Consider the following 23,869-nt stretch of genomic DNA (forward strand, 5'->3'; position numbering starts at 1 on the left):
AAACTTAGCCCTTAAACATGACAAGAAAATATAATAGTTTTGCAGAGGATATGATTATGGATAAAAATATTCAAAAATTTAGGATACATATACTCGATCTCACACCGGAATTAATATAAAAATGATTATTGTTATATCATGCCATTAAAATAACACGCTATAGCTATTACAATGATTATTACAAAACCCAAATAGAGTATTACTGGAGTGTGTTAAAAGCGAGAAGTGGCAAATTGTCTATTTCCTTATATGCAGGGTGCACAGTGCAAAGTGCAAACTTACTGACCAAATTAATCTTCTCACAATGCCACCTTTACATTTTATCCTAACAGCAAGGACACAGAGCTTCTATTCCCAAACATGCAACTGCATCTCATACATTTTCTTATAGAGCACGCGGACCTGATGCTTTACTATAATAAACAGAAAATAGAAAGAATATAACACTTGCAGAATCCACCAAAAACTGCCATATCTGGCAGGGGTAAGACGAATGAAACACTAGGAGTTCATCCATTTCCAGTAGCTGTACAGACTCTGAGAATGGTTTTTGCTGCGACAAAAACCCGGCACTCTGCAGCAACGAAAACCTGTTAAGAAAGAGAGACTTATCATCGTTTGACAGGATAAAGGAGAAGCAAAGAAAGTGATGGGTGGAAGAGGTACATACGTACTGCCAGGCCATGGCTACTTTTGGCCCATCTTCAACAGGACACCGATCTTCTTCAACATGTTACTATTTTTCTTCTTGGCTGATTCATCGTCCGTGTCTTCTGAGAAAGGCAAACCTAGCTCTCCCCCGATGGATTGGCCGTTGCTGTCAAGAGAACCGGTTAAGTCCACAAACTTGGCATTTTTCCCTGTTGAAAGCATAGCTATGGCTGCCTCGGCTGCCTTCCTCCACTGGTCTGACTGCACCTTTAATCTCCTTAACTCGACTTCCAACTCTGAATTTGAGGTTTGTGCTGCATCCAGCTCCTCAGTAACTTGAGCAGCTCTTCGGCTGCTTTTATCCGCCTCCTCTGTTAAATAGCCCAGTTTCAACAAGGCTTCTTGTTCTGCAGCTCGAGCTGCTTCTGCTAAAGCAAGGGCTGCTTCGTTTGCTTTGTTGAGCCCTGTTTCCCGGTCTATTATTCCTGACTTCAGCATCTTATTTTCCTCGGTTACACTCTGCAATTCTGTTTCTTTGTCCAATAAAACCGCCTTCAAATGTGACAAATCCAACTCAAACTTCTTCATCTCCGTTTCAAGTTTAGATTCCCTTTCACTAGTCTGATTTTCCTCAATCTTTTGACTGACTCTCTCATTCTCCTCCAAAATACTCTGCAGTTTAGTTTCCTTAGCCATCAGCTTAGCATTTAATTCTTCAATCTCGGCTTTTGCCTTCTTCAAATTTGATTCCAGTTCAGCTTCTCTCAATGATGACTCTGATTTAGACTCCTCTGCTAGTTCTTGAGCACGTCTAATCTCCAATGTGCTTTGGATATACTGCTCATGGTACCTTCTCTCAGCTGCATCCAGAGCAGATCTTAATTGACCTACTTCAAATTTGACATGATTAAGTTCCGCTCTGAGCTGAACCGAATCATCATGTTCTCCATTTCCCGAGACAGAATCAGTATTCCTTAAAGGATCTGATGAACTATTGCTGGTATTATTACCTAGATCAGACTGGAGCTTGCCAACGAGTTCCTCCAATGAATTAACTCGGGCTTTTGACTGCTCCAATTCCACAACCAAGGATCTGTTCGCTTCCAAGGCTTTAAGATTTTCTGACCTGAGAGTCTCTTCAGTTGTCTTTGCAACTTCCAGTTGGACCTTCGCATCAGTTGCAGTTTTTAAGGCTTGAGCTTCAGATTCTTTACAATCAGCAAGCTGGGCTTTCAGCTCTTCTACGAGGGACAGAGTTTCTTTGAGCTCCATTTGTAAATTTTGTATCTTAGAATGTGCTGATTCTGCATACCTAGCCTGGACAGCTTCAGATTCAGCCACCCTTTCAAGCTGGATCTTGAGCTTCTGTATCTCGTTCAAAGTAGAGGCTAAGGCAGCAGAATCCATAGAGTGCTGCTTCTGGACAGCCTCAAGTTCAGACTGCCATGCTCGATCTCGCTCCTGGGAGATCTTACGGAGCTCTTGGATCCTTTCGTCATCACAAGCAGAAAGTTCCATCAGCTGCTTTTGGGACTCCCCAAACATTGTTGTCATGACTGCCAACTGCTTCTTGGCCTCTTCAGCCTCTTGTCGAGCCTGCTTTTTCCTCGATTCAGATGAACTCAACTGGTTCTTTGCATTCTTCAGTTCCTCCTGGAGCTGAGTAAGCTGTGATTCTATTTCAGACATTTTGTTTGTACGCTTCTTCTGAAACTCAAAACCAGGGAGCAGAATAAATGGGTCAACAGCAGCAATACATATTCTTATATATGTACTCATATATGTATATAATGATGCATAAATAACAAAAATTGAATAAGAAACTGTCCAAATTTAATATAACTGACAAAACACAAATTAGGGATACGCACACAAGTTAGAGTGATAACATGGGCAATCTGTAGTGGCTCAATCCAAAAGGTTGTTTGGTAAAGAGAATAGACCAGTAATCTGCACAGAGCTCAAAAAGTTGGAATGCCGCCGCTTTGTTGAGAAAGACAACTCCCAGTTTATATTATCTTCAAAACTTATGAAATAGCGGGGATGGAGCGACAGAAGTTTTGAGAATTGAAGAGAAGGTCACGGCAAGATGAGCCGTTTATCATTACGATAGGTGTCAAGTGGAAATACAGTGATGTATGCTATAATTTTTATCTTATCATTTTTTTTCTGATTCAAAAGCCATCAAAATGATGAAGAAAATAAGAATCAACCTACGAATTGACCAGAACATTACAGCATTGGTGACACAAAATAGCCCAATCAGTAATATGATGAGAAGTTCACCATACTTGGTCTTGCCCATCCTTGAAAGAAACATTACAGCATTGCACAAGATAGCCCATGTTAGGATTTTTACTATTGACAAATGTGAACAAAACTTGGGTTCATAGCCCTTATAATTTGTAAAAGGTGCAAGGAATGCTAAAACTTGGATTGAGAAATCCAATTACAAAAATGTGTTGAAATTAGGACATTGCAGTGCATTCAAACGAAGTTCCAGGGCATTCAAACACTACCGTTCACATTCTCAGCCAGTGCTGCAATGGCCACAAATGAATCAGAGACCTTGAGAGCAAGTATTTTTTACTGCAATAATAATACATTCAAAAGTCTCATAACCCTGTTCAAGCCCCAGTCTGGAAGACTGACTTATCAGATCTTTCAAGCATTAAAAATTTGTTATTCAAGCCCCAGGCATTTTTGGAAGCAAAAAAGTTCAAAACTGTAGAAGTCTGGGTCTGTTTGAAAGACAGAGGTAGGGAGAATCAGAGAAAATCTCTACACTCAAGTGAATCCTCAGAGAAACATCTTCCTTAGAGGAGTGTGTAAACATCGTTTCATCAAATAAGCAGTTTTGTGGGTTCAATCGAAATAATCAAGTGATGCACAACACATGAGCATTCAGTGTGTTGTGTGTTCTAGCAATTAAGGAGAGAACTTATTGTGGGATCCATCAATTGTGCAAGAGTTACAAATCTTCTTGTATCAATTTTATTAGTGTTCGTTTGATCTTAGATTAGGAATCGCCCAAGGTTTTCCTCTTAGTTTTTCAATTAAATCACTGTCTGCTGTGTCATGTACCTAATAACTAAGTGGAATATATTTTCAGGTAGTAGGAATGGGCAGATGAAAGGTCATTCTTCTAGAAGTAAGTTACGAGAGTTGCAATATTTTGAAAACTGTAACTTTGGAAAGTGGAGCCCCTTTTGGCGCCAAATACTAGCCACAATCAGTATATAATTTGTGATTGCATTCAGTGTAAAGGCAAGGAAGAAATTAATCAAAAAAGCTTCTGATTTCCCCCTCAATCTCTCTTCTCTCTCTCTCCAATTTCCCTCCTATCTCTATGTCTCCCTTTCCCCTCTGGAATTCTTCTCATTTCCCTCTAATTTCTTAACCGTATTCTCACCAAATAAGTGAGAACTTCCTGTCAGATCCAAGAATCTGACATGCTGTCACTTTTTTTCCCTCTATATTTAAATTATGATCTCTGGTTGTTTCATATCAAAAGGCCATACTATTTCATCTGGTACCATTTTACAAAAATTCCCAATGTCTAAGTTCTAGTAAATAACTTTTGGATTTTCAGGCGTCTTAATGTCTATTTCTTAATGCTAACTACTACCCTCAAATGTACTTCATGACGCTAAACATGGAAAGGACTTATTCTAGAAGCTCTAAGTAGTTCCCTATATATGAACAGCATGAGCGAGAACTTCATAAGCTGGAAGATCCACAGATAACTACTTGAACATAAACTGACTCTGGTCAATAGTTACTGTAGAGTACCTGAGATGCTGCATTTTGGGATAATTTCAGTTCTACAACTTTGCTTTTGTTTTTAGGTGTCCTGTTCACTGGATTCATGGAGGGAACTGAATCAGAATCGGATCCTGCTGTTTTCAGCTGCCGAACAGTTCGAGTTTTTGCAGGAGATGTCCTCTGAGGGAGCTCTGAAGAGCCAGTTCTGTTATTAAAAATAAGGAACGTCAGTAGTTTAGAGAAGTATGCATCACAATTAAGGAAATCCAGGTGCAAGTTAAATGGAAGCTTTAAGGGCTCCAAAAAACAAAAAAGACGACGTGCAAACATGGAACTTCATGCAACAGCGTCATCCCAAAGTATATGCATAATTCTGGAATGGACACTGCTCTCTTCTCCCTCTCACTTTGCGAAATTCAGCCTTCAACTGATGCATAAATCTTGATGTAAAAAGGTCCCATCAATGTTCATATTGCTACTCAAACTAATACAAAACCAACTATTACTCAACTAAATTAATTTTTTTTTAAAAAAAAATCATTTCCAGTAGGTTAGAAACTACTTGAACAGTGTTTCCTAAAATCATTCTTGCCAGATCTTTAGGAAAATATCCAGATGATATCATGCTCAGGATGCCAATTACAATTGCATAAAAATAATGTCCAGGAACTGCAACAACCCAGAAAACTTAGCAATTTATCTAATTGGTCCTTCTTACTAAATTCTAGACAGAATAGTGATGAAGTATACAAATCCTAGATTAGGATTTCAAACTGCCTTTAGACTGACAATGGTGTTTATGCAGCATTTACGGTCGAGTCAGCTGATTCAAGCTCATCACAAGCATACTTTTAGTAAGTTTAAGAAGATTACAATTCCAGAAAAACAAGTCGAAGACAAACATACCTTGTTTTGGGTGTTTGCATATTCAATTTCCTCTTGGCTCCAAGCAGAAAAGGCACAGAAGCTGTTCTCTACAGTGCCCCACCTACCCCCGCAGCCTGCAACAGTTCAATGAAATCTTGGCTAAGAAAAAACAATATACATGTAGAACAGGCAAATAATTGGGTTTAAGAAGGACCTCCAGCCTTTAATTATTTTTCACTATAGAAGCCAAACTAAACAACAAAACATACTGATCGCTTTGAAGCAACTCCAGAGAAACTACCTCCACTCCCACCAACCTGACCCTAAACAAGGAACAACAATAGAAAGCAAGCAGCAGTTAAAAGGAAACATGTACACATCATAATGCCAGACTCTTCTATACTTTCCGCTTTTGCTTGCGTTTCACTCCAGTACTTAACGATGTATTTCAAAATCATTAATAATCAACAGCGTAAAGAAATGAAAGGCAATAATTGCCCACTTGACATTAGACGTTTTAAGATTTGAGATTGTTATTGGTATTGGCAGTGATTGATTTCCCGCCTCCGGATGAATTAGACCCACACAGATGCCCCATTTACCAAAATTAAAAGTTGATGATCAAATACAACTGACGTTTTTCAATTTAATCAAAGCAATATGTTCTTCAAAACACACATACACACACACATATATATATAATATTCGGATATCCACGAAATCTGACAAAGAAGGACGTAAAAAAAAAAAGAACGAAAGAAATATAACTTACTGAATGAACCGAAGCGAGGGAGAGAAAAACCGTGACAATTGAAATCGCGGATTAAATATGAAATCGTTGACAGCCTGACAAGCCTCGACGAATGATATTTGTCAGTCTTAACAAAAAAAGACACAGAATTACGTTCAGAAACAAGGTATTAGACTTTAGACAAGTAAGAAGGGTTTATCTGACATCCAAAACGAGTCCAATCCTCGTACACCAACGCACATTGTCAAAACCAGACCTGAACTTTCCTGGAAAACGTTATTCCTGAGAAACAAACACGGAATGCGAAATGCAGAAACGAAAAGGAACCGGAATAGTACATAATTGGGAACGAGTGCTCTGATTGCGATGCAAATCCCGCTTTCTTACCTGAAGATTATGCGAGCTGATAATTCTGGCTAAGAACGCGAATTTTAGAGATGAAGAAGATTCATTCGCCTCTGTTTGCTAGCTCGTAGCTGGGAATTCTCTCTGTATTCCGCTCTGCTCTGTGTTCTTCTTTCTCTGCGAAACTGTAGTTGGAGAGACCGGGGCGGCCTATATACGTCGATCCTATTCCCATGCCATGCTCTCCCGCCACGTGGCCGCGCCCGCTCGGGTCACACGTGGGGCCTCAATGTTTTGTGTTTGAAACATTTTATTATGAGTTTTTGTTACGAGTGAGAGTGAAGGTATGTTATTTGTATATTATTTATATATATTTTAGATTGTGTAATATATATAAATAAATGATATAAATATTATTCGTGTTTTCATCGCATCGTTTCATTGTCTTGGGTTAGAAATATTTTAGTCATGCGTCTCACCGCCTTAGGTAAGGGATATTTTAAACATTAATATATCATTATGTAACTTAAGGTGTACACAATAATATATCAATAGTATTTTTTTTTATTATTAAGTGTTTTCAAAATATATGTTGATGTATATTTAATATATCTTAATTTTAATATTTAAATATTTTTATTCATTGTTAAAATATTTAAAATAAGATATATATATATATTTATTATCCGCTAATAACAATATTTAGATGTTAAAACAAATATTGAAAACAAAAGTTACAAGATTTAATCTTTTGTAATTTATAAGGCAAATTTTACGCCAAGACCCCCTAAGATTTGATAAAAGACACCAATCATCCTTATTTTTTCAAAATTACCGCAATTCCTTTTATTGATAATAAAGCTTAAAAATTGATCTTTATTTTTTCTTGTCTCAAAAGTTTGGTGATGGCAAAATGATCAATGTTTAACATTGCTAATCGAGGGGTTATATAGAAATTTGATGGGATTTTTGTAACCCTATCGTAATGTGAACGATAAATATTTTATTGGTTGGGAAAGAAATAGCAAAAAGATGATAATGACTTTGGGGTTGTGAACTATCAATACTTGAGAAAATAAATATATAGATTATTTATGAAGTATGTCTATATGTGACATAAATAAAATTGATAAATTGAAAATTAGAATAAAAAATTACAATGTGTTTAAGACTCAAATAAAGGCAAAAACTAACAAAAATTGAAATTTAAATCAAAGAAATTAAAAATTATGATGCACAGTAACATCTTGGGGTTCCGTTTCAACATTTTTGAAAGATTTCAGTTGCCAAAATGCCAAAAAAGCACAAAAAAAAAAATTTCCAGCTCATTTTTCCAATTTCAAAAACATTTTGAAGTTGTTTCGTTATTTTAAAAAAATATCATAAATACATATTCGATTTGAAAATGCAATTCCATTTGTGAAGAGATTAGAAACGAAAAACACGAAGAGGTTATTGATGAAATTTCTCTAATCTAAATTTTTTATTTATTTCAAAATTTATTTAAATATATTACGAAAATTTTATTTATTTTTATATTAAATATTATATTTACAAAAATACCTCAGTATTTTTTATTTATCCATTTTCTCACTTTTTTATTTTCTACCATTTTAAAAATTACCAATTGATTTCTCATTCTTATTTTGATGCCACTTGGATTAAAAATTTTGTTCTAGCGTCCGATCAGTGCGTGGAGAGCATCGGAAGGGAACAAAATTTGGGGTCTAAATTTAAAGAAGTTTAGTAAATTTTAATATTTAATAATTAATTTGTAAACATTTAATAAATTAATAAAAAAATAATATATATTATCTAAATTTAAAAACTCCCTAAATTTATCTGTCACATCCCATCCTCGTCATCACGACAATCACGAGGCCCTTCAATATTCAGAAGTTAGCAATATATATCGCCATCAAACTCACATTCACGGGTACAATTACACGGTTTCCTCGCCGTCAGATTATCACGAAGTTGGATCTCCGTCATGTCAACGGTCCTCATCGCAGGAACACGTACACTCGCGCAATACTTTGCGGAATCTGGACCATTGTGGGGGCAGAAGGGAGGAAAAAGCATTGAAAAGAACATTCTCGGTCACATGCTCACGTGTATCGGCCACCTCACATCCGGTCCGATGCTTCATTCCCGCGGCTTTCAACCGGCGATAGCAGGTGCCTCCTTGTTTCTCCCGGTGGCAGTGAATTCTCGAAAATAATATAATTAAGATAGAGGAATGTTAATTACGCTTTGTGCAACCGCCAAGGATGACGTGGCGCCGAATCGTGACTCTTCCAAGGAACCGGCAACCCGCCAAGCCGGTAATCCGCCGTAGCAACCACGGCATCAAAAGGTTGCTGAGGTGGAAAGATCAGACCCATCCAAGTTGGTCATTTATGGGGGACTTGTATAAAGCAGCCAGGATTCCATTACCAAGTTATTACGAATTGGACCACCGCAGAAGAAACAACGGCTCTGTACAAACACATACATATACTAAAAAGCAGTGGCAGTTGTCGGAAAGAAAGAAAAAGCTACGAGCAGAGTCGGTGCAGAGGAGAGAGATGCTCTCTCCTTTCCTTCTTTTCGTAATTTATTGCGGCTTTTGGGGGAAGATATGATTCGGCTGAAACCTGATCGGAAGGTTGGTTAGGGTTTCGGTTCTATCTTTCTCGGGATTCCAATTCAAATAACCAGAGGACTGAAGTTCACGCCTGCAAAGCGACCACTGCTACCAGTTCTCTTCGCTTTTCCCGGTGATTCGTATATATTATTAATGTACGATTTTGGTTTCATTGTGATGCGTGAATCGTCCAGTTGAAGCAAAGCTTCAGCGTCTCTCCTTAACTACTTTTCTATTTCTGGATAGAGAAGTAGAGATGTGCAGATGGATAGGATAGGACGATGTCCCGTTCGTTGAATTTGCGGATCACATGCCTCTCCTGATTGCAACACGTTGAAAATGCTGGTGTTTCTGTGAATCGATCGAATGGCGACTCTATCTTTCACTCTCTATGCGTGCATTTACTAAATGAGAGTGAATCTCCTGATTGGGCAAGGCTTTCAGAGTTCTTCTCACTCCATTCGTACAGTTTTTTTTTTCTACGCATAGACGTATTGAATCACTGTGAATCTTTTGATTCAAGCGAAGCCTCAGATTTCAGATTCTACTGAGTGCTTTATGTCTTTGAATTCGCTCTCTAGAAATTGATTGATTGCTGCCAAATCGTGTCCGTAATACGATTCTATCACTCTATATACTCGCACGCACGCAAACACACGTATATTTTACTATCTATACACATGTTGTTATTAAGTTTGATGGAGCTTTGAGTTCAACAACGGCTGTTGATACATACACGTCTGAAATGTCAGAATTGACGGGATCGAGATCGTGGAAAGAAGAGCTGGTGAGCCTGATGGAGGACACGGGGGTTCGATACACAAGCGACGCAGTTGGGATTTCACCCCCTGCTTTTGAGAAGAAAAGTTCTGAATTCGCCCTCGGCGAGTCGCCCGAGGGGGAATCGGCTGAAACGGAGAGCTTGAAGGATCAGGTCAAAGAATTTGCGAAAGCTTGGGGCGAAATGATTCTGAAATTGGGAAAAGGTTGCAAGGACATTGTGCAACAGAACGTCCTGACTGATGATTCATATGTTGTGCAAAAACTGAGAGGACCAGTATCAAAGGTTTCTGGTAGACTGAATTGGCTAAATGAGTATTTGCCTGAAGATCGTGATCCGTTCCAGGCGTGGTCAGTGATATTTTTCGTCTTCCTCCTCGCGTTTGCCGGTAATTTCTTGTTCTTTTTTTTGCCGGTAATTTCTTGCTTTTTGTATCAGTGCGTTGACAATAGTTTGGGGATGTTATTCCACGATCATATTTTTGTTTAAACATTGGTCTTCCTTATACTTTAATTGAAACATATGCTCTTAGTTGATTCATATTAACTTATTGTTAAGCTTTATCCTAGAGGATTGTCTGTGGAAATTCCTAGCTCATTTTTGCAATTACTTTCATCTCAGCGGGGGGTTATTGTTTAAGGCTCTTCCTTGGGTTCACATAATTAAGTATCCACATTCTATAGTTTCGGCTAAGTTGTGAATTCAATGTGAATGAAGGGGCTTGTTCTGTGCGTTCAAAATTCAATAAGCTAGTACTATTATACATAAGATGGATACTGTATTGTCCTTTTTATGGAAACATTTATCTGTTGTGGACAGATAAACTCAACTGGCAGTTACTCTAGGAAGATATCATAAATTTATTTCATCCCTTGTCACTCTATAGCCTAGAACAAGACAGAATCCTGAACGTTGTACTAAAAATAAAGGAAATGCTGAGCTTTCATTTTTTTCTATTTTCCTATGTTAGTCATGGATATTTAGTTTATAAATCATCTCGTGTTCTATCCAAAAGAAAGGAAAAAAGATAGAAAGAAAGAAGCCATCCCAAGTTACCTGATAGAGGCTGAGAAATCAATGCATCTGAACTCGATGTGAGATGTGCCTACATTAGCATACTGCCTTCCTTTCTTTAATTGAATTATGGAAGGGCCTCTTGTAGCTGCTACTACTGCTCCACTTTCTTTAATTGAATTATGGAAGGGCCTCTTGTAGCTGCTACTACTGCTCCACCCGAACACGTTAAGCAAATGACCAGTTACTAGCTGACACTAGTTTCATGTGGCATTCTATATGTTGCACTTATCCATTTTGTGTGCAATAGTGAACCATAGTCTTAAATTCTAAATTATTTGATTTTAAAGTTGTTGAATAAAAAGCAATGGTAATTATTAGAGTTCTGGACCTTACTGAGCTGCAGTAGAATCTTGTGTCTATTAAGTATGTTACAAGGCCAACTGGACAAGTTGAAGTTTGCAACAGTTATTTTCTTTTTTGTTTAAGCAAGTTGGCATCATAAAGGCATTTCAACTTTCTATCTGGTGAGCTTTCTTCTCAATCTTGTCATTGAAATGAAGGTGGACCTTGGCACAACAATAATGCTGCTTCATTGCTCCTCTCATTGAGGGTCTTGCAAGCTTGAGCCTCAATCAATAGGTTTATGCCCTTAGAATCTTTGGCTTTCTTTTGCCACTATTTTTCTTCTTGTTAAAAAGGCTACCAGTTTCACTGAGATCCAATAATATCATTGCTTAATGTAGTCTTCGATCCTCCTTTACTTTGATATTTCTTTGCACTAAATTTGTTATTTATTTCAACAATTTTACATATGCAGTATTAAATGTAAATAATCAACACAATAGCTCAGTGCCACTGGTGAAGAAAGTGTGCATACATCCTCCCAGTGCTACTCGTATACTACTTCCAGATGGTAGACACATGGCATATCGTGAACAAGGTGTTCCAGGTGACAGAGCTAGACATTCCTTGATTGTGCCACATGGTTTTCTATCCTCCAGGCTTGAAGGTAGATAGCTCCTAAAATGCTTAATGCATATAGGAAAAGAGATTAACAAGATTCTGATGTGTGCCCTTGGTAAAAGTTGATGCAGAACACACTTTATTTCTCTGTTATTTAATATATTCTTTTCTTTGAAAGGTATACCGGGAATAAAAGACTCACTGCTGGAAGAATTTGGTGTTCGTATAGTAACTTATGACCTCCCTGGTTTTGGGGAGAGTGACGTCCATCCAAATAGGAACCTCAATTCCTCTGCTCTGGATATGCTACATTTGGCAAATGCTGTTGGAGTAAAAGATAAGTTCTGGGTGTTGGGGTTTTCAAGTGGAGCGTTGCATACTTGGGGTGCACTTAAATATGTTCCCAATAGGATTGCAGGTATGCAGGCTTTTTGTTTGTGAAATCTACTAAAACAGTGGCAAAAATCATATTGCTTGTTGCCAGTTCAAGTAGTTACCCTATGTTCATATCTTCAATAAGCTAAAGTGTCTGTTGACCATTGGATTAGGTCTGAAATTGAGAATTCACTAAAATATCTGTACATATCGATTAAGTAAAGAGTAAAAATTGACTGAATCATGCTTATGGCACTAGACAAACTGCATTATGTTTTTGGGGATCACACCCAAGCCAAATAAAGGCTTTGGATATGAGGAGAATATGCTCTCTCTCTCTCTCTCTAGGTTTGCTTGAGGTGACCTGAGGAGGGACAACTATGAATCTGGTAGTCATAAATTGTAAAAAAATTCCATAAAATTTGGGAATGAGAATCTGATAATGGTAAATAAGACTAACATGATAGTTATTATGGTGTTACAATCTTCATTTTTTTTTAAGTAGTATTTGTTACGATACATCCCACACTGGTAGTCTATTGGGGAAGGTCTTGGTATATGCCATGATCTCAAAAGTAACTTCTAGCTAGCACTTGCAGGGAGGAATTACATTGTTTAAAGTATTCTTGTCACAAGTAAAAATAAAAAACAAAAACAAAATGAAAAGGCACTCTCACATTTGTTCATGTTTCTTTATTTCCACTATAAATGATTTCCCTTCTGAAAAGTAGTAATGAGCCATTGTCATTAGCAGGGTCCTTAAAAACTATAAATAATGTGCTCCAAGGGACTTTTGTTTTTTATGTTCTATGTCTGGATTGCAGGCGCAGCCATGTTTGCTCCAATGGTTAATCCATATGAATCAAGCATGACTAAGGAAGAGATGTCCAGGACTTGGGAGAAGTGGGTGTGGCAGAGGAAGCTGATGTACTATTTAGCTCAAAGATTTCCTAAATTTCTTTCTTACTTCTACCGCAGGACTTTCCTATCAGGGAAGCATGGTCAGATTGATAAGTGGTTGTCTTTGTCACTGGGAGAGAGAGTAAGTCCAGTTTCATTTGGATCCCGTCTGCAGGTGGATAAATATATGCATGCTAACTTAAGTTCATCTTGAATCTTTTTTGAGGGAGGATGAATATATTTTTGCTAGATTATATCTGTATTTCTCAATTGCTTTAGTTCCGCATATCAGTTAGTTGGGTCAGCATCAAAAGTAGCCATAGTGATTGGAAGTAATGAATATATTAAGAAAAGGGGTAGCATCTGTTACAGCTCTATCTGAATTATCAAATGTAATTTGAGGAATTCTCTCTGTTATTTCATTGATCTGCCCCCATCTAAACACTTCCTTTGCATGGCTTGTGGATAATCTTTTTTTGGCAAAAAGGAGAGCCTACTTATATGAACTGTAAGGATCTTCTAGATGCTTGCTTCAAGTTCCAATTTAATAGGAAGCATGTGCATTATACCTGATTAACAACCAATGCATCCATGTCAGCTATTGCCACAGAAAAATGATTCTTTGAGTGCAACATATCAAATTGTAAGCTAGGTTTGAAAAATTGCTTTCATGTTTTGGTTAGTTTTGCTAGCATTCTGATTACAAGCATAATTCGATCATTGTTTGTTCAGGATAAAGCTCTTATTCAAGGACCAAAATTTGAAGAATTTTGGCACAGGAATGTTGAGGAGTCAATCCGTCAGCTAAACATAAAACCTTTTATAGAGGAAGCTGTACTCCAAGTGTCCCATTGGGGTTTTAAACTGGCAGATCTGCAAGTGCAGAAAAAGTGCCCGGGAAAGGGTTTTTTCCCCTGGCTCAAATTCATGTATAATCAGGCAGAATGCGAATTGACAGGGTTTCTGGGTCCAGTTCTCATATGGCAGGTACGACTTCTTCCTCTTCTCTTTATCTGTTCTGTTCTCATACTCTCTGAAATGGGTAACTAGGACCAATTAATGGCTAATGTTGAATGATCAGAACATTTAATTCAGTTGTTTTGCGCGCCTTGATTTCCTGAAGTTTCTTCCATGACAAGCAGGGAATGGATGATCAGGTTGTCCCTCCATCGATGACTGACTATGTGGCCAGAGTATTACCAAGTGCAGTCGTGCATAAGCTCCCAGATGAGGGCCACTTCTCTTATTTCTTTTTCTGCGATGAATGCCATAGACAAATATTTTCCACTCTATTTGGAAGCCCACAAGGTCCACTTGAGATCACAGAGCAACCTCAACTGGAAGGTGACACCGGAGAGGTGTTGCCTCGTGCCAATTCTGTCAGGGGAACAGACAGCTGACAATTTTTTAAGACATGTAAATACCACAGATTTGTTCGACTTCTCAGAGGAGCAAGGGCGCGCAGATTCTGAGTTATCTTGTTGAAGTTCTGTTGAAGTTGAACTAACCGTTACACGGCTTTTACTGGGATGCTAGGAAGCAAAAAGGCAGTGACCTTTAATATGCTCTTCATTTATTTAGCATGCCTTGTGCTTTCTAGATTGTACCAAAGGAGTCCTCAGATTTGGGGCAGTATCCCTCTTGATTTCTCCTCAAGAAATCTTTAGACACTTCTCATTGATGAGTTAATGTCGGGGCTGAGCCAAACTGATTGAAGTAAAGGGGAAACTATTACAGCATATTGAAATTTGTACGAGTTCTGCAGCCGACTGGCAAAATTGAAAGACTGCTTGAATTTGCCTTGGTGTTTTCTGGGGACATCTTAGTACGAAAGTAGGAGGATCCATCCCATCCTATCTGCCAAAGTGCGGTGCAGTCGCATCTCTCATCTTAGCTTGTTATATCGTCTATTGGCAGATTATATTTCTATTACTGAGATATGCCAGATTATGCGTGATGTTTCTTAATCTTTAAATATTATAATAAGTCAATATTAAGCGAAGTGGATTGGATAATACTGAATTACTAATAAAATATATAAATTAATTAAAAGATTTTGTTCTTTAATTAGATTTTGATTACGTCAACTTCTGGTGGTCAATTAAATAATTCAGTAGGGGTGAACTCTCGTGAAGATTTAAAAACAAAAATGGCCATTCTAATTTTCAAAACGAAAGGGTAATATGGGTAATTCGATTATACTACAAGGGGTACCGAATGGCGAATTTACACTAACAATCATGACATCCCTAAACCTAAAGACAGCTTCCAAAAGCTGATCTCGAATCATTTCATACCCTTTTAATTAGTATCACACACACATAACTGAATTCTGCTTAGCAGATAGAATCATCATTCTTCAAGATTTTACAGCAAAGACAAAATAAAATGCCTCCATATAAGAAATTTCATTGTTAGTGATATCATTTAATTAGACTCCCGAGTACATACAAAACAAATATCAGGCAAGTTTCCAATCCCATGGAATGAACTCAAATAATGTGAATTCTGACAAGTATATGGCTCTTAGGTCCTACCTAGATAATTGACAGAACAAAGAAAGAGCACACGAATTTCAATCAGAACTAAAGCTAGGCCTAAAAATGAAGGTTATATATCAGTTTAATCGAGCAGCATCGTCGGTCTTGAAACATGACTTACAAAATTTTGACACAGCCTGGTTTCAGGATTAGAGCGCTGAGCCACTCCCCTTGGTCCTTCCAAGCATCATATCCTTTGCTTCATTGATCTTGGAAGCAAGATAGTGGCTGCCGCCTGCATCTGGATGGTTAGCCACCATGACCCTTCTATGTGCTTCCCTAATCTTATCAACCGGCATACTTTCCCTATTGAAAATAAATCATTGAGAATCTCAGGTGATGTAAGGATTAAATCGAGCCAAATATCACATATCAACCGGCATACTTTCTCTATGAAAAAAAATCATTAAGAATCTCAGGTGATGTAAAGATTAAATCGAGCCAAATATCACAGAGGCAATGCACTTCCCCATCGCCAACATCTTCCTTTTTTCTCTGTTTTGTAGGGGCACAAAAGGGTACACAGAGAGGGAGCCAGAGGTGGTTGTAAATCAAATGCCAATGGAATACCAAAGCTTCTGATGGTTTCATGGCTCGCAATCAATAATTGTTCCACCCACAAGAAGACTGGAACACCAGGTGAATTTAGGGTTTGTGGAACCAAGGAAAACCACCATCAAAAAATGAGGACGTATCACAAATTAAAAACAATTACAGACAATAATTGCTCCACAAACTTCTATCTCACTCCAGTCCTATCTTTCATTTTTTGTTTCAATAACCCCTGAACCCAGCACCCAGGTGGGGCGGCAGGAGGAAGGGGAATGAAGGAACGGTGATAGCCAACAAATTTTAATCCACACGGTGAGGGCAAATAAACATGTCTGTTATATTATAACCTTTTTTTTTATCTTTATCCTGTAAGAGGAAAGGAAATATCGATATGACAGAGGATGATTGATATAACAAAAGTTCATAACCCAACAGTTCATAACCCAACAGAATGGTTCCAAAAGGTACCTGACTCCAAGAATGAGAGCTGCTTCCCTTCTTGTCATTGCAGACTGGAATCCCCCCTCATAAAATCTGCGGATTCTAGGTGGTCTTGTCTTGAATGCTTGCCAAGCCTGAATGCTATATCTGCCCGCGTAAGCAGCAGCTGCAACAGCTAGTCCTGCTAGCAAAGGTGTACCCTGGAACAGATTGAAAATTGATATTATTAGTATAAGGAACCACACGGCACAAGTAAGATGACTAGCCAACTCCAAATCATCACTAACAGCCAGACTACACTTTCAATGAGATGGACAAAATACATGGAAAATCAGCATAAAATTAGTTCTCCACTTCAAACATCTTTTACATTGTCCATCTAGCAATATTACATGTGCCCAGAGTAACAATCTTTATCTTGTAATGCCGGTTAGGCAATTAAATAGAACATTGGCCAGAGTTTCCTTCACTACAAAATCTTTTTGCAGTACCTTGAATAGATAGGAAGTGGCAATATTCCAACAAAAGAAACGACGATCAAACTAAACAAGGAATAAAGTGAAATAAAGAAACAAAGATAAAAAAATGGAATGAGAACTAATTTTGGATATATTGTTGGTGATGGCGAGGATCAAACAAGGCTCAATATGAAACGAGGAAGGTACCCCTAGCAGCTATACCTTTGATAGAGATTTCTTTCATTTGTTTCTTTTCTAGAGTTAATTTTGGATATCAGTATTTGTGTTGACTCCATGCAGCAGAGAGGGGATACCATCCTCCCACTAGGGCACTCCAGACATTTGATATGGGCATGAATTGTCCCATGATGTTCTGAAACTAAGTTATTGGCAGCTTCAGGGTGTGAACTGCACATCTCTGGAACAAACTACAGTCCTACACAGCAAAGATGCTAAACCTTCCTACAGATACTAAAACACAAGCAATGATCAACTAATTAATCCCGCTAGAGTATTTTCTGACATCCATTAGTAGAACAGAACATGCTAGATACTTGAAGACAAGGAACCTATTACCAAAAAAACTTTATCCTTCCTAATAGATCAAAACAAAAGACCAGCAGAGTAAAATATTTCTAGCGTTTCCATCAAGACTAAAATACAAATACTTCACACCCAAATACCAAGTCTTAGTTTTCCAATTTATTGACTGTTCAAAATTTCATATTCTTTTTGTTGGATAGTTCAATTCACGCTTCCAATCAAACATTTATATGAACTATTTCTGCTTTCGGAAAGAGAATTTCGGTTTCCGTTCGAATTGAATGAAACTACCAAAGCATTGATCCTTGCTTCAAGACAAACATTTCTAGAAAAACAACCCCTTTTAACAATCAAACTCTCTAGCCATCTAATTATTCATACACCTCAAGAATCTAACTCAATAGATGCAAGAGCCGCGTATGACGTTGAGCCTAATTGTGCAGAAAACAACGGACTTGGTCCTCCATAGGTAACGAAAATTAATGGTCCAAATCACGAATACACAAATTATCAGCTCAAGATCAAAAGAACAACTCGTTGAAACCAAATTGAACAAGTGTGCGCATGTCGACGCGTGTACAGCCGTGTATATATATAGACCATGAACTCACCATTCCTGCAGCAAGGATTGACAGCCTGAAGAGACTAAATCGGAAGTCGGTTGGCTTCTTCAGCAGCGAATTGCGAAATCTGCAGAATTCCGAGTTTTCTGCAACCAATTTTATAGAGCTTCAGATCTTAGGGTTTTCTTGCAGAGGAGACGACGTGCCCAGGGGGAAACCTATACGTCACGTGATATATCACGAGCATATGCGCGTTTGACTATTTGGCAATTTGTTAATTACAAATAAAATAAAATATTTTTCACATAAAATTAATTTTATTACGAATAATATTATACTAGATTCGAAAATTTTCTAATAAATTAATATTCTCATCTAATTATGACATCATAAAAATATAAGTGTGAAAGATCTAAATTATTTTTTGCAAAATATATTAAGTACCATCTCCTAATATGTTTTATTAAATTGGATTGTAGGTACATATATATATAATTTAGTGCTATTGATTATAAATACATTAAAAATTACTAACATTTTATAATTTATAAAATCAAAATATAAATAATTAAGAAGATCCCAACTTTAGAGTTTAAAATTTAAAGTAAAAAAAAATACTTTAAGAATAATAAATGTTTGCATGCCGCAATCAAATTATTGTTGTTGGTGCCCTAAATTGTCAATTTTTGACATTCGTAATTCAAAATTTGAAGTATTCTCCTTACATCGTACAACAATCACTCCATAAGTCTGTCACCTACCCCAAAAAAAACAATCTTTCTATCGTCTATGGCTGCTTAGACAATCGCATGAAACATTCAAGGGCCTTGAATGGATTGAGCAGTGGTAGCAATACTAACCAAAATTCTTTTCACCTAAGAAGGTAAGATTGGTATTGAGAAACATCATCATTAGCACAATATGGAACCACATAATTAGCACACCAAGACAGTAAGACCCACCTGTATTTTCAACAAGACAAATACAGGCAAAGTAACCAACCATCTTTTTATCTTCTTTGAACTTGTTAGTAGTAACTCACATGAAGCATTGCCCAGTGTTTCCTTCACTGCGAAAACCAAAAGATTGGGGCATTGGCCAGTGACAGCAATACAACATGAATCACAGAAGACGTTTACCAGCAAAAGGACAACCCTACACATGGTCAAACAGCCTCACAACAGGAAGAGGAATTCATCGTCCCTGTTCCATATGTACAGCGGATTCACAACTTCAACTGATTCTTCTAGGACCCGGTACCAGCAATCTCATGTCCCCACCCAGTCCCAATGTTGGTACCAAATATACAGGATATGTAGAAATGTTGAAGGACGAGATCTAACTCCACAAGGAAGAAAGTGAAGCAAAGAAGTAAGGATCAAAAAATGTTAGTACCAAATACAGGATATGAACCGTTGGCAAAAATAGAAAAGGAAGGCACCCCTAGTGGCCATGCATATTCCATGAAGTTTCAAAACCAGGTTTGGCAGCTTCAGAGTGTGAACCGCCCATCTCTGGAGCAAACTACAGTCCTACAGAGCAGAGTTGCCAAAACCTTCCTATAGATATTAAAATCCAAGCAATGATCAACTAATTATGCCACTAAAGTAACCTTTCACATCCATTGCTAGAACAAAACCCTATCGAGCGGAAGCATACTGAATACTTGAAGACAAGGAATATAGTTCCCATAAAAAACTTTATGCTTCCAGAGAGAGTAAAACAAAAGACAAGCTCAGCAATAGTTCTAGCATTTCCATCAAGACTAAAAGACACCTTACACCAACAAAACTAGTTTTTCAATTAATTGACCGTTCAAATGTTCATATTCCATTTGTTAGATAGTTTTGTTAGACAGTTCAATTCAGACTTCAAGATTACTATTAACTATTTATGCTTCCGAAAATGTTCTCTTCCCCAAACGCTTCTCTTTATGTGCAAATTAAAAGAAAATACCAAAGGAAACTCTGATCCTTGCTTCAAGATATAAACTCATGGCCAAACAAGAGATCTTTATCTATCGATGAAGGAAGTTGGTTTATCCTTCAGTGAGATGTTGAGGTGTATACAGAGAACTACAAGGAGGAAGTTTATTTATTTTGCCAGTGCCACATATGAGATTGAGCATAATTTTGCGACAGACAATGGACTTGTTTCTTGACAAGTAACGAAAATGAGTGGTCTGAATGATGAATAAACAAATTATCACCCTCTAGATCAAAAGAACATTCCCATTGAAACCAAATTGAACACGTAAGCTCGAGGAACATATCATTTAAACAAAATATTTTACATCGAAACATAGAACCAATTTACTAAAAATATTTGGACGTCATTTATGGTTTTGACACCAAAACTAAAATTTTACTATTTTGATGAGAAATCACACGTTACAGAAAACATTATCAGACAAGACTTTTTTCTAATGACAGTACATTTCTTGTTTCTTGTTTCGCTCAAATAAATGGATGAAGGTTGCAATAGTACCAGTAACTATTGTTTGCTATTCTCAGCAGCACTCTCTTCCTTTCCAAGCGCAACAACTACTTTCTTCAAAATAGCTTCTGTTGGCTGATGAGAATTCTCCACTGCCTTGGCTATTGCTTGCCATTTCTCACCATGCTTGGGTTCAGCAGCAATACATCTCTTCAAAACATCCCTTTGGTTCTCCTCTGTTCCATGTTGAAGTTCAAATTTATGGTATAATGCCCAGAAATCCCCTATGTCTGGCGCTAGAGTCACAGCCCTGTTAAGCCAACTTCTTGCTTTGTCTACCTTCCTATCATGCCAAAATAGTTTAGCTACTGCAGCAATGACATGCGGATCATGGTCACATTTCTTGAGTGCATCTATGCTCTTGGTTTTTCGTTGTGGACGAGGAACCATCTCAATTGAAGCTGCCCAAAGAATGCCACTATTGGGGCATTCCTGCAACGCCTTTGCCATCAGAATATCTGCCTCCTTCTTGTAGCCATGCCTGGATTCAGCCCGAACTGCAGCAAGCCAGAGTTCAGGGTTCTGAGGATTCTTCTTCCTGGCCATTGTCATAACTGCTCGAGCCTTACTCAAACCATTTGTCTTCTCTTCAAGGTTAGCAAGGGAAAGCCAAAGGGGAATACAGCTAGGGCAGTGCTTCAAACCTGACTCATAAACTTCCTTAGACTGTTCTAAGTTCCCAAGGCGTTCCTCCAACTGCCCAAGCATCAACCAAAGTTTGAAAAATGAGGGGAAGCGCTTCAGTCCCTCATCAAGTATCCTCCTCTCCTCCTCGGTATTTCCTAATTCCCTCTCAACAATGGTAGACTTCATCCATACTCTCTCTGTACCTCCACTTTCACGAGCTTTAGCTAGAAGCATTCTTGCTCTCTCAGGCTCATGGTTCTCAAACTCAAGCTTGAAAGCAGCAAGCCAGATCTCCTCTGAGTTAGGAATGGCAGCATAAGCTTCTTTAAGAATTGCTCGAGCTGCAGGCACATCACCAGCAAGCCACTTTTCTTTGGCACCCATCAACCACAGAACTTCAGCCTGTGGCCGGTAAGTTACTGCTCTACGAAGTAGAGCATCCAGGGATTCCCTTGTCCCGTGACTCTTTTCAAGTTGTGCTGCTTTTAGCCAAATACTCTTCTTGGTTAAGAAAACAGTAAGTGCATGAGCATAGATTGCTCTGGCTGTCTCAATTGAACCCCTTTTCTTGCATTCCTCTGCATCAGCAACCCAAGTTCTTTTCCGATCTTCCTCCTCCACTCCAATCCCAACGGTGTTATTAACAATAGCCTGACAAGTGGCAACAGAACCTGCTCGCTCTGCAGCCTCAGCTTCTTTCATCCAAGCTTCTCTGTCAATCACCACTCCTTCCCTTTGCAAAGCCCTAATACCCCTTTCTATAATTTTTCCAACCATAGCAGTATTACCATTAGCTTCTTCCAATTTCGCAGCAGTAATCCAGATCGCTGGCTCCTTCGGGAGCCTCTCCCTTGCCCTATTGAGAACCCTCTTTGCATTGTCATAAGTTTCCAACCTCGCAAGAGCAAGCCACAACTCCACATGCAAAGGACAGCATTCCACAGCCCTTTGCAGCAAAAGCCTGGCATCCTCCTCATTAGCAAGCTCCACAACAGCCTTCCAGAGCCTCACAGAATCAGGTATGTGTTCAAGACCTTTCCTCAAGACCCTACTCTTATTTGCATCATCGTGCTCCAACTTTGCAGCCTGCATCCACAACTTCACAGAGTTGGGAATTGCCTTCACTCCTCTCGCTATCACAGCTTTTGCTTCATCAGGGCTAGCCAAGCGACATGCCTCCAGCCACACATCCTCATTCTTGGGACACTCCTCACAACCTTTCTTTATCAACTGCCTTGCTACTTGAATCTTACCTGCAACTTCCTCCAACCTTGCTGCAGCAATCCAACCTGGTGGGTGCTTTGGATTTGTCTGGATAACTGACTTAAGCAAGAGCCTGGCCTTCTTAATATCTGATATCTCAGCATCGCTAGTAATCTTCATACTTTTAAGATCAGTTAAGTACCCCTTCGGATCAACCACAGTTAACCCCGAAACAGAATCTGAAAGCCTGTCCAACTTCAGTGACAGAACAGTCCCTCTGCCCTCACCAACTGCAGTCAAATCTGTAACTGGTGTCTGTGCCCAAGGAGTCTCTGTTCCTCCTACTGCTCTACTCTTTGGATCCAATGCTGTAACATGTTCTTTTTCTTGCCGAGCCTTCTCAAGAAGAGTATCAGGAACAGGCACGAAACTCTCAAACCTCTTCTTCTTATTCCTCAAGGAATAATCACCGATTTCAGGAATACTATCCCACTCCTGCACAGACAATGTATACAACTTCCTTTTCAAATCAGCAAACTGCTCCGTAATCTTTGGGTTAGAAGCTCGATACTTTTCAATCTCCTGCTTCAACCTGGCCTCCCTCCTATCCTTCCTCCTTGAATCCATTCTCTTATCAATAGCCTCCCACACTGCATCAGCCTCCTTATCATCCTCATCATACTCTGCCGATGCAAACAACCCGACATCATTGCCCTCAAACTCATCAAACTTCTGATTCTCATCATATCCCTTATCATCGCCCTCCTCCTCTTCCTCTTCCTCACCAGGACCTTTCCCCCTCCCACGACCCACCCCCGCACCGCCAATAGTGGTGGCCGACCGGTCCGGGAGATCAGGAGCAGCACGGGCCGGACCAATATCCGACCGGGTCGTGAACCCGGTGGCACCACGCCCCAATCCGGCCACGTAATTTGCCGGGGGCTTCGTGTTGAGGAAATCCAACCTAGTCTTCGGCGGTACCGGGGCTTGCATCCCTCCGTAAAGCGGTATGTGTAGGGCAAGGGTCGAATTGGGCCCCACGCCTAGGCCGGAAATCGATGTTGCTCCGTCCCCGGCGATTAACCTTCGAGAGGATAAGAACAGGCGTTGCAGGCTCACCGGAACGCCTGATTTGTGCTCGATTTGGCGGTGTAGGGCATGGAGTGAGGTCGTGTTGGGGTCTAGATCTAGAACTAGGGTTTTGTTGTCTACGGACTTGATGAACACCATGCTTTTGCTTGTCTGGCGATGTGATAACTCGATGTATTTCTTTCTGTAACTGAGAACTACGAAACTAGGGTTTTGAAGAAGTACCTGAATCCTGGATTGAAGACGAATCTCGAGAGCATTTGCCTTCTCCTCACCCGCACAGCCGCACAGCAGAGACTAAGACACGTGCCTGTTT

General features: G+C 38.9%; 4 protein-coding genes across 12 annotated transcripts; 1 reads left to right on the plus strand and 3 right to left on the minus strand.

Moving 5' to 3' along the window:
• Positions 1-105: 105 nt before the first annotated feature.
• On the minus strand, positions 106-6,652 carry LOC127789779 (interactor of constitutive active ROPs 2, chloroplastic-like). 3 transcript variants are annotated; one of them, XM_052318765.1, is made up of 8 exons: positions 6,422-6,652; positions 6,239-6,290; positions 6,056-6,129; positions 5,553-5,606; positions 5,323-5,417; positions 4,444-4,621; positions 671-2,358; positions 106-590 (listed from the first exon to the last, which is right to left on the minus strand). In XM_052318765.1, exons 5-7 carry the CDS (start codon positions 5,340-5,342, stop codon positions 688-690), a joined length of 1,869 nt encoding a protein of 622 aa, XP_052174725.1. In that variant the 5' UTR covers positions 5,343-5,417; positions 5,553-5,606; positions 6,056-6,129; positions 6,239-6,290; positions 6,422-6,652; the 3' UTR covers positions 106-590; positions 671-687. The 3 variants fall into 3 exon arrangements, with proteins under 3 accessions (XP_052174725.1, XP_052174724.1, XP_052174726.1); XM_052318764.1 differs by having other exon boundaries at positions 6,239-6,300; XM_052318766.1 differs by lacking the exons at positions 5,553-5,606; positions 6,056-6,129; positions 6,239-6,290; positions 6,422-6,652 and having other exon boundaries at positions 5,323-5,474.
• A 2,164-nt stretch (positions 6,653-8,816) lies between these two features.
• On the plus strand, positions 8,817-14,838 carry LOC127790291 (uncharacterized). Of its 7 annotated transcripts, XM_052319713.1 has the most exons (8): positions 8,817-9,160; positions 9,252-9,468; positions 9,758-10,174; positions 11,621-11,812; positions 11,945-12,184; positions 12,966-13,183; positions 13,774-14,028; positions 14,184-14,838. In XM_052319713.1, exons 2-8 carry the CDS (start codon positions 9,414-9,416, stop codon positions 14,439-14,441), a joined length of 1,635 nt encoding a protein of 544 aa, XP_052175673.1. In that variant the 5' UTR covers positions 8,817-9,160; positions 9,252-9,413; the 3' UTR covers positions 14,442-14,838. The 7 variants fall into 7 exon arrangements, with proteins under 7 accessions (XP_052175673.1, XP_052175672.1, XP_052175675.1 ...); XM_052319712.1 differs by having other exon boundaries at positions 8,817-9,468; XM_052319715.1 differs by having other exon boundaries at positions 8,818-9,663.
• Positions 14,839-15,430: 592 nt separating this feature from the next.
• LOC127790293 (mitochondrial import inner membrane translocase subunit TIM14-3-like) lies at positions 15,431-18,354 on the minus strand. The gene is made up of 3 exons (XM_052319719.1): positions 18,187-18,354; positions 16,602-16,774; positions 15,431-15,887 (listed from the first exon to the last, which is right to left on the minus strand). Exons 1-3 carry the CDS (start codon positions 18,187-18,189, stop codon positions 15,731-15,733), a joined length of 333 nt encoding a protein of 110 aa, XP_052175679.1. The 5' UTR covers positions 18,190-18,354; the 3' UTR covers positions 15,431-15,730.
• A 1,850-nt stretch (positions 18,355-20,204) lies between these two features.
• Positions 20,205-23,856, minus strand: LOC127790370 (protein STABILIZED1). The gene has a single exon (XM_052319852.1). It carries the CDS (start codon positions 23,692-23,694, stop codon positions 20,632-20,634), a length of 3,063 nt encoding a protein of 1,020 aa, XP_052175812.1. The 5' UTR covers positions 23,695-23,856; the 3' UTR covers positions 20,205-20,631.
• Positions 23,857-23,869: the final 13 nt, after the last annotated feature.

Source organism: Diospyros lotus, chromosome 14 (assembly GCF_014633365.1).
Source record: "Diospyros lotus cultivar Yz01 chromosome 14, ASM1463336v1, whole genome shotgun sequence".
Taxonomy (NCBI): Eukaryota; Viridiplantae; Streptophyta; class Magnoliopsida; order Ericales; family Ebenaceae; genus Diospyros; species Diospyros lotus.